Source organism: Cinclus cinclus, chromosome 23 (assembly GCF_963662255.1).
Source record: "Cinclus cinclus chromosome 23, bCinCin1.1, whole genome shotgun sequence".
NCBI lineage: Eukaryota > Metazoa > Chordata > Aves > Passeriformes > Cinclidae > Cinclus > Cinclus cinclus.
This window is the reverse complement of record NC_085068.1, coordinates 6,245,845-6,263,486: the sequence shown is the minus strand read 5'-3', so window position 1 is coordinate 6,263,486 and position 17,642 is coordinate 6,245,845. Positions and strand designations below refer to the sequence as shown.

At 49.0% G+C, this 17,642-nt stretch overlaps 2 protein-coding genes across 2 annotated transcripts in view; both read left to right on the top strand.

Moving 5' to 3' along the window:
• The window catches only part of PLCH2 (phospholipase C eta 2), a 33,589-nt gene extending 28,475 nt beyond the window's left edge, over nt 1–5,114 (top strand). The window contains exon 22 of the mRNA XM_062507447.1: nt 3,382–5,114. Within this exon, the coding sequence (XP_062363431.1) occupies nt 3,382–5,114 (1,733 nt within the window). The remainder of the gene's footprint in view (nt 1–3,381) is intronic.
• A 3,179-nt stretch (nt 5,115–8,293) lies between these two features.
• Nucleotides 8,294–17,634, top strand: LOC134052795 (probable glutamate receptor). The gene is made up of 11 exons (XM_062507448.1): nt 8,294–8,394; nt 9,521–9,632; nt 11,153–11,184; nt 12,187–12,246; nt 12,968–13,147; nt 13,939–14,165; nt 14,415–14,512; nt 14,967–15,184; nt 15,667–15,892; nt 16,376–16,623; nt 17,533–17,634. The coding sequence occupies exons 2-11, from the start codon at nt 9,560–9,562 to the stop codon at nt 17,632–17,634; spliced, it is 1,464 nt and encodes a 487-aa protein (XP_062363432.1). The 5' UTR covers nt 8,294–8,394; nt 9,521–9,559.
• The last annotated feature ends 8 nt before the right edge of the window (nt 17,635–17,642 follow it).

Genomic DNA, 17,642 nt, shown 5'->3' with positions numbered 1-17,642 from the left:
GTCCCTGCCATGCCTAGTTGACCATCTGCAGTAGTGACACTGTCAGTAGTCCATAAATGTTGGGGTTGTTCGTTCAGGGCTTTTTGTTTCCTTGGTTTTCTTACTGAATGTGGTATGATACTAAGTAAATTTTAAGATCCAAACCAGAGCATTAAGTGAGACTGAATATGGGAAACCCACATCAACAAACAATGTTTCCATTATCAGCCTTTGTGTTCCACTGAGGGATAACCACATCAGGAATGATGTCTAACGTGTTCTCTGATAACACTGTACCTGTTGCCTCCTCAAAGATCTTGCAAAATAATTGCTGTCAGTCCAGGAATTACTGGATGGAATTCTCTGCTCTGGGGTGTTCAGGAGATAATATTTTGTAAACACAGCAGCCCGATCTGGTCCTAAATGTGTATGCAAACATTTTTACTGTGCTGTGATGTTCCACACATGCCCTGGCTGTGGCCTGAGGGCTGCACAGCACAGAGCAGCACAGTGTGTGATCTGCTGCTCCCTGACATCAGCCAGGCTGGGGCACTCCTGGAATTCCCCAGTGCAAGCCAAAATGTGCTCACTTAGAGGGAAGTTCCTAAAGCTGCAGCATTCTGTGGTTATTTCATGCTAGAAACAGGAGTGTGGTCAGTGGGACTGTGTGACTGCAGCTGTACCATGAACTGGGGTTCATAAAGATGGGAAATCAAAGCAGAGGCAAAGGAAATCTTTTAGATCATTTTTCCTCCTGATTTGGCAGGCACAGGAGAGAAGGAACGAGATTTTAAGAATTTTCTGCTTCACAGAATTGTAAGGAGAAAGTAGGAAATACAGCTCTTGGCTGTGACTGCAAGAGCTCCTCTTCAAATCCCTCGCCCTACTCATTAATTGTCCAAGAAATCTGGACACTGATGATTACATTTTCAGGAACAGTGAAGTAATTTTGGTGCTTTTTCTAAGATGTAATCCCTTTTTTAGTAACAGATTCTGACTGCCCACCTATAGTGGGCTTCTTTGAAAGCCTCATATAGAAATTTGAAATATTTTATTTATTTGACCAGTTTCATCTGGTTGGGTGTCTGCAATTTACCTTCTATTTTTTATACTTTTTTTTAAATGTATTTTTCCAATATCTTATTCTGGCTTTTAGGAAAATACCAGGACAATGGGAGGGGAGAAGTTTGCTGGTTCCCGTGACTTGCAGTTAATCCAAAGCAGCAGAACTCTTTCTATGCCTAAATTACTGGCATTGGGCTTTTCACAAACTCTGAGTACTGTGACATATGAAACCATTTCCCATTATCAGTGCCAGCTCCCCCGCCAGCCCCCCCCAAGTCACTAAACAAATATTGTGATATGCTTGAAATTTGATTAAATCCATCTGACTTCCCAAGCATGGAATCAGCAAACCCTTAAAATGGTGAAATGGTGCCTTGGACTGGCTGCTGCTGGTCCAGTGACAGCCCCTCTGTTTGCACAAACAGCTCCCTTTCCCATCCTCCTGCAAGGCCGTGCCTTGGGCCAGGAAACCAGGGAAACCAGCTCCATGGTTGCACTTGGGAATTGGCATTCTGCTGGGGGAAGTGCCCCCAGGATAAGGCAGGAAACTATAGCTGGCCCTTTATGGCACCAGTGTTACATTTTCCAGTGATTTCCCTTCCAAGCATGCCCCAGTCTGTGCTGGTGGATGGGGAGAAGGAGAGCTCGTGAGTCTGATCAGCTCTGGGCTCTTCCTGACACTCCTCCAGACGCTGAGAGTCTGGAATGTTGGATTTGGATTATGGGCACACGTGCCTGATTCCCTTCCAACACTCCCAGCTAATGCAGGACAGGCCAGGAAAGAGCTGCTCCCATCCTTGAGTTCCTGCACTGGGCTGGAAATCCTGGTGCCAAAGGAAAGGCCTGGTATTCCCTGGGCAGGTTCTGGGAGTGCAGGTGATGTTTTCCATTAGGAAAAGACTTTGCAGGAGTTCAGCTTCCTCTGAGCAACCTGGAAGGTATCCTTGCAACTTTTCAGGGTACTTGAAACTTGATGATTTTTAGGGTCCTTTCCATCCAAACCACCCTGTGATTCCGTGATTCCATGATTCTGTGATTCCATTTTCCCGCCCAGTGGAGTGTTTCTTCAATGCTAACAAATATTCTCATTCTTCTATGATAAAAAAATGATCTTAATATCTGTCCATGTGTGGATTCCATTGAGTGCTCTGGTTGGTCAGAAATTCTTAGGATCCTACAACCATGTGTGAATATTCCTGTATGTCTCCTTTCCCTCCCTCAGCACTAATTTATCCTGTTATCTGCACCTGCCTTCCCTACATTAACTGGATTTTTCCTCTGTTCTGTCCTATTATTCTACATGCACACTCTCTCTCTCTAGTTAAGAACTGAAAGGACAAGAAAGTCAAAGGTAATGTCTGCTGAGTGTCCCTGATTTGAGCACCTTGTTGCCTGTAGTCCTGGATTTTGCTTGTTTGGTGCCCCATAATTACCTGCTCCTGTATCCCTAAGGTCGTGGTCTGGCTCAGTGGTGCTTTGTTAGTTCTGGGATGCATGTCTGCACTGTGCTTTGGAGATATGGGACATAATCTTTTTGGCATGATTGCTTTGGCTCCCAGGGTGCAGGTGATAAACATTGCAGAGAATGGAGCATTTTCTCTAGGTAATTGGTGACTGTAGTGATTCTCCAGGGTTGCACTCTCAGCCTGCTGTTCATGACCCATCGGTCTGTAGAGCTTTTGTGAAATAGAAATTACCAAGTTTTTTTAAGAAGAACAAAGTCTGTTTAAAGCTTTTGTTTTGTTTTTAAAAGTCCCATTGCCAACATTCCACTGTCTGCAGATCATTTGTAATCTGCTCCACAAGTCCTATGCTGCTTCTCTTCTGAGTGGCTGGTCATTGGGATCACATCTGCTGGGCAAACTGGTGTTTTGATTATTGTACATGCTCTGGTTGTGCTCTGATACCCTGATCTGTTTGAGTGCTGGAAGGAAGGAAGGAAAACTGCAAATCAAATGGTGCTGGATGGTGGAGGAAGCAAAGTTGGTTTACAAAAGGGCAAGGGACACAAAGGGCAAAAATTGTTGGGTACTGTTGTTGTTTGATAAGAAAACCAGAACAGTCACATGGTGCTGCTGTGCATGGACTGAGATTTCTTGAAGCAACAGGGCTTTGTGCAGCTAAAACTGAATGTGCAAAATGTTTTGCTGCCTTTGGGCAGGCATTTGAAGTCACATTTTTAAAATAACGATTAACATAGGCAACTAGTACCTTGAGAACAAAATGGTAACGGATAAGGAATGATTCTTAGTCTAAGCTGTAATTTGTAAGAGATAACTAACCCTGTATCTCTGTTTTTCTTGTTTCTTTCTTTTTCTTTTCATGCCTCCCAAGCAGATGTCTGCCACTTCTCAATCCAGAGGTCAGTCACTTCTTTATGCAGCCTAGAAACAATCACAGAAGAGCCTGTCCTTGCCAATGACAACCATCACTGCAGCCTTCTCTTCCCTCTGCCCGTTACCCCTTACAGTGATTCTGAGGAAGGATCTGGGTCTGACCATTCCACTGAAGCTCCATCAGAGGGAAGCAGCACACCCAACCAGCCTCAGGAGCCCCCGCCCTCCAGAGAACAAGGAACAAATCTGGCTGCAGAAGACCAAGGGCAGGATGTCCCAAGAGCAACTGACACAAGTTTAGTAGCCCCAGAGGATGAGAGGACAAGCGTGGCAGGATGTCCCACAGAAGGAAATGGCTGGACACGGTGCAGTGAGGCTGAAGATGAGGGTGAATCAGCAGCACAACCCCAAAAAGCCAGGCCGGTAGAGGCAGCAGATCACAGTGCTGGCCAACCTGTAGGAAACTGCCAGAAGCAAAGCGGCCAACCACTTCAGGTATTAACAGACATGGAAAGCACCTCTGAATCCGAAGTACAAAACCTGGGTGCAGCAGCTGTTCCACCCCAGCAAAGCAATGTCATTAACAGCACACAGGCAGATTCTCCCCAGAAAGCCCAGGCTGCACAGGCTCTCCCTGTCTCTGCTTCTCAGACGAGCTCTTACATGGTGGCAAGAAGAGCAAAGAACGAAGGACTGAAGATGTCAGACTCCTCAGCCTCAATAAAGATTCCGAGCAGCCTGTCTCCAGCAGCAGAAGTGTACTTTGATGCCACTGTCAATGACCGGATCTGGAGCAAGCTGGACTGCAGCAGCCACCGTGACAGCATGTCCTCCTCGTCCAGCATGTCCTCCAACGACACCGTCATCGACCTCTCTCTCCCCAGCCTGGCTCGCAAAAGCCTCCCAGACCTGGGCATCCGCCAGGACGGCCTGGAGCCCCTGGCCATCAGGAAGGGGATGCGCCCACGCTCCGCCACCACCTGCAGCAACGAGATGCCAATGGTCAGCAAGAGCAAGTCCAACCCCAACCTGAGGTCTGGCCAGCTGCCGGCTGATGAGCTGTGCCCCCGGCCCCTGGCCAGGAGCCCTCAGGACGCCTTCTCATCCATTCCCAGAAGGCACACCTGGAGCAGGCTCTATATGGAGAGCCTCAGGCAGTCCTCTAACAAATCCAAAGCGCACGACGCGGTTGGGAATAACCAGACAAAGTCCAAAAGCCTCGGGGACCTCACCTCTGACGACATCGTGTGCACTTTTGAAAGCAAGTACCGCAGCATCAGCAGGAGCTTCGTCACCCGCTCCATGCGGGAGCAGCGCCGCTCCTCGGGCCTGCGGCCCTCGGCCAGATCCCGGGACGAGCTGACCGAGCAGCTGAAGAGGCTGACGGCCTTTCAGCAGGAAAACGACATCACCTCCCCCATCAGCCTTGAGCCCAGCGAGTCTGAGGAGGAGGGCGAGAGCGTGGGGCTGCTGCGCCGGTCGTCGTCGCGCAGCCAGAGCCGCGTGCGCTACATCGCCAACAGGGCCCGGCAGGCCCAGGAGAGGCAGCGCCTGCAGGGCCGGGCGCAGCTCGGGGGGAGCCCCATCGAGGAGAGGGGCAACCCCGAGGGTGCCTGCAGCGTGGGCAGGGCTGGCTGCACCGACCTTGCTGCCCACGCCGCCCTGCCATCCTCGCCCAAAGCCCAGCCCGACTGCGGGGCGGACACCGAGGTGTTCTTCATGCTCAAACTGTGACCCTGGCAGCGCTGGGCATTGTTTACACTCCTGTCACAGCAAATCACAGCGACCTGAGAGGCCCAAAAACATCCTGCCGTGGCTCAGTGCTTCCTGGCCTTCCCTTGAGCCCAAGGGTGCTTAGTATCACAACTCCAAAAGGATTGATGAGATTCATTTTTAATTGCGCTTTGCCCAGCCTCCGATTTGGCCTCCTTTGTGTGTGACCACTTCTTGCCTTCGCAGTTTGCTCTTGGTCTTTACTAATTTCAGTAATTCTTCTGACAATAGGTAACCTTGATGTTTAATAGCTAAATGTGATGCTAATGACAGCTAAGGTAAATTTTGCTCTTACAAATCATGGTTCTGTGTAAGGAGGCTGGACCTAGAATCACGTTTTGTTTTCTGGAAGAGTCTGAGGCCTCTGAGGGTGTGAATTAATAATGTAGTAGGTGCAGTCCATCTTCCATCGTGGACCTGCTTATTTCCGTGAAAATTCATATTTTCTCTTTGAAGAAGAGCTCTCTTGTTCCAAAGCAATGCTTTTATAAACCCAGCCTGTTTATATATCTATATCTATATATATCTATATATATACACCTGTGTGTATGCAAAGATATGTCTGCACATGTATGTACACGTGCACACCCTTGACCTGAACTGTGACTGTTCCTTGTCTCAAGGCATTGTCTGAGGAAATTGAGACAGGAGAGAGAAGGGAATGGCTAAAAACAGGAAATATCTTCTGACTTTACTTCAGAAATGGCTATGAAGCATGTTAGTCTTTTCTTGAAACAGCACTGTCCCTTCTTATGGTATTTTAACAATGCTGCTGTACATAGCACTTTTGGGATGAATTTTACTATTTCTGTATTGCACTGCCATGCAACATTTTCAATGATATGTTTAAAAAAGAGAGATATTTAATTTTTTTAGATGGACATATTTAGAATTAAATAACAACTTAAACAGAGTAATAATTTTTCCTCCCCCCCCCTTTTTTTTACTTTTTATTTTTAGGGATGTTGTCATGTGTCCCCCCAGTCCCCAGTTATGATGTCATTTATTACAGATGTACGTTTTATTAGTGATGGAGAAGAATGTTTACTAAGATGCATTTTAAAGAGAAACAGAGGTTTAATTCTATTTGAGGCTGCATAGAGTCCCTATTATTGAGAGGATATTTTGCCTTTGTAATGATTCTTTTGTGTATATTGCAAAATTTAAGGATTTGTTTGTAAAACCACCTTACACTACTAAAATAAACATATTTAACCTTCCAGCTGGTGACTCTAGCTGTAACACAACACTGAGGTTTGTGATACACAAACATGGTTCATTCTATCTGCTTTGTTTTCAACCTCCTTTATGGATAACATTTAATTTTACTCTTTTTCAGAGGGGTAGCCAGCAGAGACCCAGCTCAGATTTTCTCAGGTGGTCCAGAACATGTGCAAGGATTGGCAGAGACTGACATTCTGTGGTGTGAGACACAGCCCAGGGGCTGGGGCAGAGCCCTGGCTACAAGGATGAAAATTCTGCTGGAATTAGTAGCCAAATAGACAGAAAGAGCTGATCCATCCTGGAGCAGCTGTACAAGTAACACAGATGGCCCTGTTTCATCACTGAGGGGGTTTAAAGTCTGGCTGAAAATGCTGCAGCACAGTTTTGCTCTTCACCTGTCACTTGACTGAAAAATCACTTCTATTCCTGTCCCAGCAAAGTGCACAGTGAAAGTGCATTTTACTTCCTTCACACTCCTCCTGGAAGGGTTGTCACTTGTGGAGCTGGAAAGGGGCTCTTGAGTCTAATTTTAGTATCACTTGGCCACAGGAATTTAAACTCTGAGATACCAAAACAGTAACAAAATTTAAACTCTGAAATATCAAAATATGGGGGGGGGGGGGGTGTTGAATTTTGTGATTAAATCTTTTCAGATGCTCTTCAGCATGTTTTATCTGAAAGTATTCCCTCAGTTTTTCAGCCTGGCTCAGATCTGCACAGCTCGTCTGCAGGACTCAGGTCCTGGAGGTCCCAGGAGAGCTTTGTGCAGCAAAGGTTTGGGGTGTGCACCAAGGTGACCCCACAGAGTCACTGCAGGCTCTGAAGGAAAGGAGGTGAAGCTGCAGCAGAATGTGTGATCTGCCAAGAGGAGCCTCCCATTGTGTCCCAGCATAAAGCAAATTTCATTAACATTCTCTGGACGAAAAAATCATTCTTGTAATACTTTAATTTCGGGCTGAAAAGCTGCAGGGAGTCGCTGCTTTTGTAACTTTAATGCTTTTGCAGCTTTAATGTCAAGTACATGCAACTTGACAGCTTTGGAAAGCTAATGTTTAAAAGGCCTATTTGTATCTTCTCAAAGAAGTCTCACAATCAGGTTATTTTCATCTTTAATTGATTAAGCAGTACTTTAATGCACGTCACGGGAGGCAGCATCATGTAGCTCTTCAAAACACTTACCTTTGTTCAGAATTTTAACCAAGAGGGTCTGGATTTAACTCATTAGGGTACACGTGAAATTTGCCCTCTTGCTTCCAAATTAGTAGCAACCACTTTTACAGCTTGTTACGCTGCATAAGGCCGACCATTCATCATGTATTTATTTATTTATTCCTATAAGTGGAATTTATTCCAGTATTTAAGAATTATTTGGAATTTAGGTCAGCAGAAGGTCACAGTTTTGCTCTTAATTCTTCTGGTCTTCCCGTGCATCTTGAGACTCCTGGATTTCAGTTCATTAAACTGTAAGATCCAAAATCCAAAGTCTCCAGACCACAAGCAGTGTATTGGACTTGGCTAGACATGGGATTTATTGTTTGTATTCCTCCAGCTTGGCCTTCAAGAACATTGATAATGAACATTTGACTGCGTCTTTCAAATCTGACTCTGTCTGTGTGATCAACAAGCAGGAAAATGGGCACAGCTGCTGCCCAGCTGGGACAGTTCCAAAGGGAGGAATTTTACAGGAACACCCCAGGCCAGTATTAGAATTGTGTGAGTCTTGATGCAGCATCCAGCTGCTGGGCTGAGCTGCTTCCAAAGCCTGTCCTTTGGTGTGGTCGCCTCCTTCCCCAAAGCCCCAGGTGTCCCCCGGTCCAGCTGGCACGTTCAGAGGCCACTCCTGCCACTCCTCCTCCTCCTCCTCCTCCTCCTCCTCCTCCTCCTCCTCCTCTCCCGGGTATTTAAGCCAGCACGGGATGCCCGAGGCTCTGGGATTCTCAGTCCTGTGCCAGGCATCCCAAGCATCCTGCACGGACGGACGGACGGACGGACAGACGGACGGGCCGAGGGAGTCTCTGTAAGTGAGAGTAAGTCTCTGGTGCCACCGGCTCCTTCCCGGCTTTTAAACCCAGATTTACACCCAATCTGTGCTCTCAAATATTAACAACTTCCTTTCCAAGGTGATGCCAGCAATATGTTACCAGCTCTGATTAGTTTGGGTTTTTTTAGAGGAGGAGAACTTGAAACAAAGATGATTTTGTTGCGTGTGCCAAATTGTAAGGGAAAGAGAACAGGAATTTAGAGGTTAGGAAAAGTGCATCTCCTCCCTGGCTCAGCCTGAAGGCTGCTGCTGCTTTTCCTTTTTTTTAAATCCCATGGTTGATGCAGCTGCTCATTTTGTGCTGCTCTGGCAACAGCCAAGAGCAGCAACTACTTGGTCTAAAAAGTAGTTGTAGAATAAACAACTACATCAGGTGTTGGCTGAGGTACAGCTCAGATCTCAACCCTCTCCTCTGGTCCTTTCACAGGGATCAACATATTCCCATTTGGCAGCATTTTTTAACAGCAGCTACAACAAAATCAGCATTGAAATTTAACCTGGAAAGAACCTTCTGTGGCGGTTTTAGTTAATTCTCTCATTATGTGACAAACACAGGGAAAATGAGTGAGGGAAAGTACTGAGTAGTAATGCTAAGAGCTTTCATAGGATGCAGGATCGGGGAAATTTCCTAAAAGCTGATGAGGTAAGATCACAAAATCCTGTGTTTTCTGAGCATCAGTCAGCAGCAAGTAATGCCCTGTGTAGTATTTTTTTGCCTACACACTCTTATAAATTTTAAGTTTTCTTGGGCATTTCAATTTTTTTTTTTATAATTTCTGGTGTAATGCTATCTTATACCTTGTTGGACAACAAATACCATTAAAAGTATTGCTGCTGTTTCCTCTCCTGCCATTTCCCTGGTGGGGAACCTACAGAGAGAGAAGCACCAATGGGTTAATCCCCTTTTTTTAGGTTTGTCACATCCTTTTTGCTGCAGCGGGGACTTGAGCAGAGCCTTTCTTTAGTATTTGTTCTGGCTGAGCTCAGCAGTGACTCTTTCAGCTGGAGACTTTGTTTGGAATTGTGGTGCTACAGAAAAAAGGAGCAGAAAATCCAGGACAAACTGCAGAATGAGGTTTAACTGCTTGCCTTTCACCTCCAGCAGGAAGGTTCCTTTAGAGCAGCAGGAATTTCTGCTCCAATGGATAAAGGTCTTCACTTCACAATCTGTGTGGTTACAGCCGTGCTGCTCCTGAGGGAATCAAGCCAGGCAGGTGAGGAAAAGGATCCAGAAGTTTTGGCTGCATCCAAACCTGGTTTTGTTCTTGAGATCATTAATTCTTTCAGTTTTTACCTGACCGCGCTTGCAGGATTTTGTCTTAATCTCAGAATCTGCTTTCAAATGGGTTATTAAGAAATTCCCCAGGGCTCACCTTGTGGCTGTGACTTTGTGAGTGCTGCCACCAAGTGTCTTTGATGCCACAGTTGAAAACGAGATGACAGACATGGGGGGGAAGATGAAAAAAGCCAAGAAAAAGGGTGGGTTCAGGTGTGGTTATTGTGGTTAAAGCTGCACTTCTGTGAGTTTATGGTCCCTTGAGCTGCAGCAAGATGTTCTGAGGATGGAGGAGAAAACTGAGGTGAGGTTGCCAGTCCTGACCAGTGCCAGGAGCCTTTTCCCCAGGATTCCAGCAGGAGCCTCCCTTTGGAAGGCTGGGCAAGCTCAGAGTAGCAGGAGCAAAGAAAAAGCTGATTTTTTTGCAGCCACCAACCTACAAAGAGGGACATGAGCCCTTCCCTTTGTCCTGTGTTGCTGCGGATTCCCAGGAGGATTCCCAGGAGGAAGCCCTGGTGCTGGGAGTGTCCCTGCCATGACCTGGGGTTGGTGCTGCAGCCCCTGGCCCTTTCAGGAGGGCTCACAAAGGGGCTTTGAGCTGGGAGCTGGAGCCCTCAGAACGCTCTGCTGGCTTCCAAGGAACCCCACGGGCCCTGAGAAAGGGGCCTCCAAAAGCTGCTGCTGGCTTTAAAGGGTTTCTAAAGGGAGACAAGAGAACTCCTTTGTGAAGATTTCCAGCCCCCATGGGGAACTGTAGTGGAGAGGGAAAAAACAAGTTTTGTTTTACAATAATGTGGAGTTCAGCACAAGGCCAGAAAATGAAACGCCAAAGAAGGAAAAATAAATACATAATGAATGAATATGCTGTTATATTTAGAGAAAAACTCATGGCTTTTGCTTGAAAGAGTGAAAACACCCTGCATTTTTCAGTTTATCTTGAGGGACTTTTTGCTTTTGTGCAGTGAATTCTCTGAGTCCGAGGAGCAATGCTAAGCAGATTCTAGAAAAATCGTCCCAGGCAATTATTAAGCAATATATTGATAAAATTGTGGTTTTAATTCTGCATCTCAGATGCAGAACCTGCCAGCAGTAGGGGAAAGGAAGAGGGAAAAAAAAAACCAGTGCCTGGAAGTGGGTGGTGAGGAACTTTTGGCTTCTGCTCAGGGGAAATCAGGGCTTGGCAGGAACAAGGACAAATCTGGGCTGTGTGAGGAAGCAGAAGAGCTGGTGCTGCCCCTCCTCAGGGATGCATTGGCTGTGCAGGATCCATCCCTCAGGTGAGGGACATGAAGTGACATTAGAACCTCCTGCAGCCCCACTCCTGCCTGTCCCTGCCTTCTTCTGTGCTCCTGGGGAGGGAACAAAGGGACTTGGGGAGTTGATTATTTCAGTGCACTGTGAAATGAGGAGCTGTAAATGCAAGCCCCACACAAATCTGACTTTGTTGTATTTTTCCAGGAGCTGGGAGGAATGATGATGCTGTGAGTAAGGTATGTTTGAGTTCATTAGTGCAGAGCTACTAACGAAGGCATAGGGCAGATGATCTTACATATTTAATTCAGAAATAGTGGCCAGAGTGTACAAGGATTTTAATCCGTGAAGAGTTATTATATTAAGCACACTGCTCATGGCTGGCTGTGTCTCTGTGCTGTTCCTGTTTGTTTTTGTGTGGTTTTTTGACTGACTGTTTTTGTCCAGAGCTCAAAACTCAGTTGTGCCCCAGAGAAGAACCTGCCAGTAGCCCTGTCTTCATGGTTGGTACAGTTGGGGAACTTGTGATCACAGCTTCCAATACAAAGCTCATCCCTCAAACCCTGCCATTCCACAGGAAGAATTAAAACAAGGTCATTTGGCTCCTGGAAGGACTGAGGTTTCTTTTGCACATTTTGTATTGCATATATATGTATTTATATATACACACATACACATCCTCTCTCTCTGTCTAGAAAAATCACCCTGTAATTTTACAATAAGCAGATACATTTAAGACCAACAAACCTCATAGAATCTGACACTTCACTAGAAAATGTTTAAATTGCCCTGAAGTGGCTTTGATGAGGAATCCTCTTGAGCTGGGTGACTGTAAAATCAGAAGATGTGTCTTTAACTCACAGAAGTGAATCCACGTTTTCTTCTCCTCCTCCTCCTCAGCTGGTTTCCAACTGTTCTGTGTCTCCTGGAATTGCTCTCTAATGAGACCTTAATTGGCTGCTAATTCTTTTGTCTGCAGCACGAATTGGTCTCTTGGGAAGGCTGCACACACCGTCTGAAGATGTGCGGCAACATTTGCAGTGATTTTTGTTTGTACCAAGCAGTGAAGTGAAACGGTGTGATCTATTAATTGGCTAATTAGGAAACAGCATCAATCACTGCAGCTCCCGGGGCAGGTTTAGGGCTGGTTTAACTCAGGCACACGCCAAGGTAAGGCCCAGCCTGTTGGGGCCGTGCCTGGAACTTTGAAATCCAACTGTGGCTCAATTTCTGATTTGCAGGGCACAGACTCACGGGGAGCAGGCGAGGGTCTTCCAACCCTGACTGTCACAACGATCCTGGTAAGGCTGTGACAGTGGCAGGGAACAGCTGGAACTGCACTTTGCCTTTTACATCCCACCCATTTCTGTACACGGGGTGTTTTGGACTGGCTTTGCAAGTGATGCCCCTGCTCCTGGCAGTGTTTTGGGGGCTGGCTCAGGGATGTAGAGGTGCTAGCTGTCTGTAGTGGGCACAGGGAGGATTTGGGGGCTGTCACTGGGGGCACAGGACTGTGTCAGTGCTCTGGGGAGGCAGCCAGTCCTCTCTGCTGAGGTACACCTGAGGGGCTCAGTCCTCTGTGTGTTGTGTCTGCCCTGAGATAGGAACAATGTAAAGGTCACACAGGGACAAAACCAGGTGATAAAATCCCCTAAATGCATCACCAGGTGCACCAGACAAGCAGGATTTCAGGAGAAGCTGCAGCAGTGAATTTTCTGATCTTGATGTCAGGCCCTGCCCAGCCTGTGTCCCTCACCTGAAGCTTTGATGGGGCCAAAATGAAAATATTTGGCTTTTAAGCTGAGAAGAGATTTTTGCTTTTCACCTGTGGTACCTGTGACCTGAAGGAGGCAGTGCCCTGGTGGTGATTCACATCTCCAGGGAATACCTTCCCAGTCTGGGGCTGTCCCTGCATTAACATGAAGAGGAATAACGGGGAGGGTTTTCCAGGGCCGGGTTTAACTCCCCTGGGTGTCCCTGCCCCGCAGGAGCTGCAGCTGTGTGTGTGTCCCTCCCTGGCAGGAGGATCCGTACGTGATGGTGCGGGGAGCAGAGCTGGAGGGATACTGCATGGAGCTGCTGGGAGCCCTGGCGGGGATGCTGCGCTTCCAGTACCGGGTCAAGGTGGTGGGGGACGGCCAGTATGGAGCTGTGGCTGCTGGTGGCAACTGGACTGGCATGATCGGGGAGATCCTCAGGAGGGTAATGCCAGCTCATGCTCCTGACCCACTCTGCAGGGACAGCACAGCTCTTGGGCTTCCTTAGGACCTGCTCAGGGACTGAGGAACTCGGAGTTCTCCTGCCTGGAGTGTAGAACTGATGAGCAGCAAGACTTGGATTTGGGTTTGGGCTACAGAGATGGAAATAAGGCACAAGGAGACAGTGGCCACAGCAGGAAATCCCTGTTACAGCCAGGCACTCCCAGGGCAGCACTTGTCTGTCTCAGTGTTTGTAGCCTGTGAGACTGCAGACACCTTGGCAAAAATTACCCTGAGCTTAACCCGTGGGTCAGACTCATTTTGTTCAGAATGGCAGTGCCTGGACTCTTCAAGAGATGCTTGAATATGCATTTCACCCCGTCAGGCGTGTTCCCTGTGACTGTTCTGTCATCTGTAGGGAACTCTTCGATTAAAGCTCTTTGCCCCTCTGAGCTCAGACTGTGCCCAGCTCTCAGCCGGAGTCAGACAGGAACAGTCTTTTTGCTCTGGGTGAGCAAACCCAGCCTAACTCCTGCTGCAGAAGGCAACCAGAAGCCCCAGACACCAACCAGCACCTCACTGTGGATGACTCCTCTGGGTGGAATTCCATGCCAATGATTTCCATGGGAAACCTGTTCTGTTCCTCACACGCCAAGGCTGCTGACTTGGAGAAGTGATGCCATTTCAGCGCCTGCCCACCCAGCCAGGGAAGCACCTGCTTGAGGGACAGAAAGGTTTGAGGGATAGAAATGTCCCCAGGGCTGGGTGGCTGACTGGTTTTTATCTCCTTGGCAGGAAGCTGACATTGCAGTGGCTCCACTGACTGTCACCTCAGCCAGGGAAGAGGTGGTGTCCTTCACCACGCCCTTCCTGCAGACTGGGATTGGGATCTTGCTCCGCAAGGACACGGCCTCCCAGGACGTGTCTTTCTTCCACTTCCTGTCTCCTTTCAGCAAGGAGACCTGGACTGCCCTTTTATTCGCTTACCTGCTCACATGCTTCTGCCTCTTTCTTGTTGCCAGGTACAAATGCATTTGTTTCACAGATTTTGTTCAAGTCAGTGGCTTTCTCACCTGCGAAGAGATTAGAAAGTCCCAGGCAGCCTTTTGCTTTGAGGAAGCTCCTGTACAGCTCTACTACAATGGCTAAGAAAGCTTAAATCCTGTCAGATTAAACCAGCTTTATGAGTGCGATCTCCCCATGATCTTGATGGGGATTATTTTTATTTTTTCCCTCTCAATGACTGGCTTCATCCTGTCATTTTCCCACAGACTGAGCCCCTGTGAATGGAATGAGCCAAAGAATGAAGAGAACCACTTCACCTTCCTGAACAGCCTCTGGTTTGGAGCAGGAGCACTGGCCCTGCAAGGTGAGCTGGGAAGATGCACCAGGGCAGCACTGGGAGCAGCATGGTTTTTAAGATGATGGTGCAACCAGCTCCTTCTGTGACACTGGGGTGAAAAGATTTCTTAGTAGGGACATTTGAAGCACTAAACCAGTTTGGGGTGGTGTGATTACAGACCTGCTGGGGTTGTGCTGGTGATTGCCTCTGGCTGGGGAGCGTTTTCTGTTCAGGGCAACCATTGCTCTGGGCAGTGCCCATCTGAGCGTGGCATGGCTGCTTTGTACAGACGAGTTGTTTGTGCAGCTTTGGGCCCCTGCTGCTGCTCCAGCCCTGCACTGCAGCGTTGGTGCTGCCCAGACCAGCACAGTGGGGAAGTCTCTGTAACTCAAGCTGGTGGATCTGCGGTTCTTGGTGCATCTGTGGCCCCACGTCCCCTCCTGTGTGACTTACGGTGATCTATTGGCTCCCTGTGGTGCAGGTGCCACCCCCCGGCCCCAGGCCCTCTCAGTGAGGGTCATTGCTGTGGTCTGGTGGCTCTTCACCCTGGCCCTGCTGGCCGCCTACATCGCCAACTTCACGGCCCTGCTGAGCTCCGGCAGCGAGCAGCTCCCCATCCAGACCTTCGAGGACCTGGTCAAGCAAAGGAATCTGGAGTTTGGGACACTGGAGGGCTCCTCGACTTTCTACTACTTCAAGGTGCAGAGAATCTCGTGGTGCCCATACACACAGGGGCTGTAGGACTGCTGTGCTGGGGCTGAGTCCCACAGCTCAGGCCTTGTAACCCCTACAACCCTCATCACTGATGACTCTCTCAGGATTCCTGTACTACTTCAAATAATATGATTATTATTCTGTTCAGCCCTTCTTCTACCTCTTCTCATAGGAAAGCAGGCACAGAACTCTTATTTTTATTCTATATTCTCCTTTTAAATTCTCTCTACTCTTCAGTGGTTGCCTTTCTGTAACCTGGAGAGCAGGTGCCACCTGTGACACTTGTACCCCTGCGTGATGCTTGTCCCCGGTGTTGGGGACAATCTGTGCTTGCGCAGGTTCACACGTGGTTTAAGCGCTCTTCTTCTCCAAATTGTTTTACGACCCTTGCACATACAGGCACATTTTAATTTTTTTTTGGTGGTTGTCTCACATTTGAGTGTGACACTTGGATTTTTGGGCTGTAGAACTCCAAGAACCCCATCCATCAGATGATCTATGAGTACATGGAGAAGAGGCGGGAGCACGTCCTGGTCAAGACCTACCAGGAGGCCGTGCAGCGTGTGATGGACTCCAACTACGCCTTCATCGGCGAGTCCATCTCGCAGGACCTGGCGGCCGCTCGCCACTGCAACCTCATCAGGGCCCCCGAGGTCATCGGGGCCCGCGGCTTCGGCATCGCCACGGCCCAGGGTGAGTCCTGTGCCCCTCTGCTGCCCCGCTCCTCCCTGGATGGCAGGGCTGCAGGAGCAGGGACAGAGTTCCTGCTCTGGAGGGTGACCAGACTGAGAACACTGCGGGGCAGGGTCACTGCTCTGTGGGGAATTAACACTGGCAGTCTTTGGCTCTCACTGTGAACTCTAATCCACAAATACTCCATCTCCCAGGGTGTCCTTGGCCTAGGAATGCAGATCTCCTAATGAAATGAGCAGCGGACGGTCTGCTCATGTTTTTCCCAAAGTACTTTTGCTCTGCCCTTATCCCACAGGCCAGGGCAGGGTGGTTGCTAGAAAGGAAAAGCCTTTGGAAAGCAGGGTTTTGTTCGGTGACACCTCTGACCCCTCGCCTATTAACAGTGTTTAACTAAACCACAGCCGGGAGCTCTTCGATCCTCCTCTCTCCCTCTTTCCTGCTGCTCTTCCATCCTCCTCTCTCCCCCTTTCCTGCATCCCCCAGCATCCCCCTGGACCAAGCCTCTGTCCATCGCCGTGCTCAAGCTGCGCGAGGCGGGTGACCTGGACTACCTGCGGAACAAGTGGTGGGAGAGCAGCTGCCTGCGCCAGAGCCGGGACCGCTGGGGGCCCCTGCAGCCACCGGCACTGGGGGGGCTCTTCCTCACCCTGGGCATCGGCCTCACCCTCGGCATCCTCGCTGCCCTGGCCGAGCTCTCCAGCAGCAGCCGCCGCGCGGCCGCGCACGCCAAGGTGAGCCCTGGCGCCTGCACCGAGCCCCATGCTGCTTCCCCTTGTCCCTCCTTCCACCAAGGTGAGCCCTGGCGCCTGCACCGAGCCCCATGCTGCTTCCCCTTGTCCCTCCTTCCACCAAGGTGAGCCCTGGTGCCTGCACCGAGCCCCATGCTGCTTCCCCTTGTCCCTCCTTCCACCAAGGTGAGCCCTGGCTCCTGCACCGAGCCCCATGCTGCTTCCCCTTGTCCCTCCTTCCACCAAGGTGAGCCCTGGCGCCTGCACCGAGCCCCATGCTGCTTCCCCTTGTCCCTCCTTCCACCAAGGTGAGCCCTGGCTCCTGCACCGAGCCCCATGCTGCTTCCCCTTGTCCCTCCTTCCACCAAGGTGAGCCCTGGCTCCTGCCTTTAATCCTGCCCTGCCTCCCCATGTCCCTCCTGCACCAGCCAGGTCCCAGCATTTCTACCCTGACCTTGGTTTTCTAAGGAAAGCTGTGCAGTGGGGCAGGGGTGAGGGGAGGCTGTGCTTGAAGACTCCTTAAAGTGACAAAATTTTACAGCTTGGCCTGTGGGATGGATTTGTAGCCTGAACAGCATAAATATAATGAAAATAAAAGAACCCCCTAGCACCCCCTTCCTTCCCCCCCTGCCCCCCCCCCAAAAAAAAAAATAAAAACCAGTCCCTGAAATCCCAAGGCAGCCAAACTGCAGTCCATGACCCTGGGTGTTAGAGAGGACAGTAAATGAACCTTAAGTTTATTCTCAGTGGTGGCTGTTCTTTAGTCATTAAGACAAGGAAAACACACACACAGAAACTGCACTAGTGTCCAGGTGTGCCCCTTGGTGCTCCTTTCCAGCCTTCCCCCTGTGCACATGGAAAAGATGGATCCACAGAACCCACCCACAGCCTTCTCTCCCATTTCTCTTTCAGAAATCGTGTTGCTCTGTTTTCACAGAAGAGATCTGCACTCGTCTACGCATCAAAGGAACTGCCAGACAAAGCCAGGAGACATCAGGGAAGGCAAATGCTTAAAGAGCTTT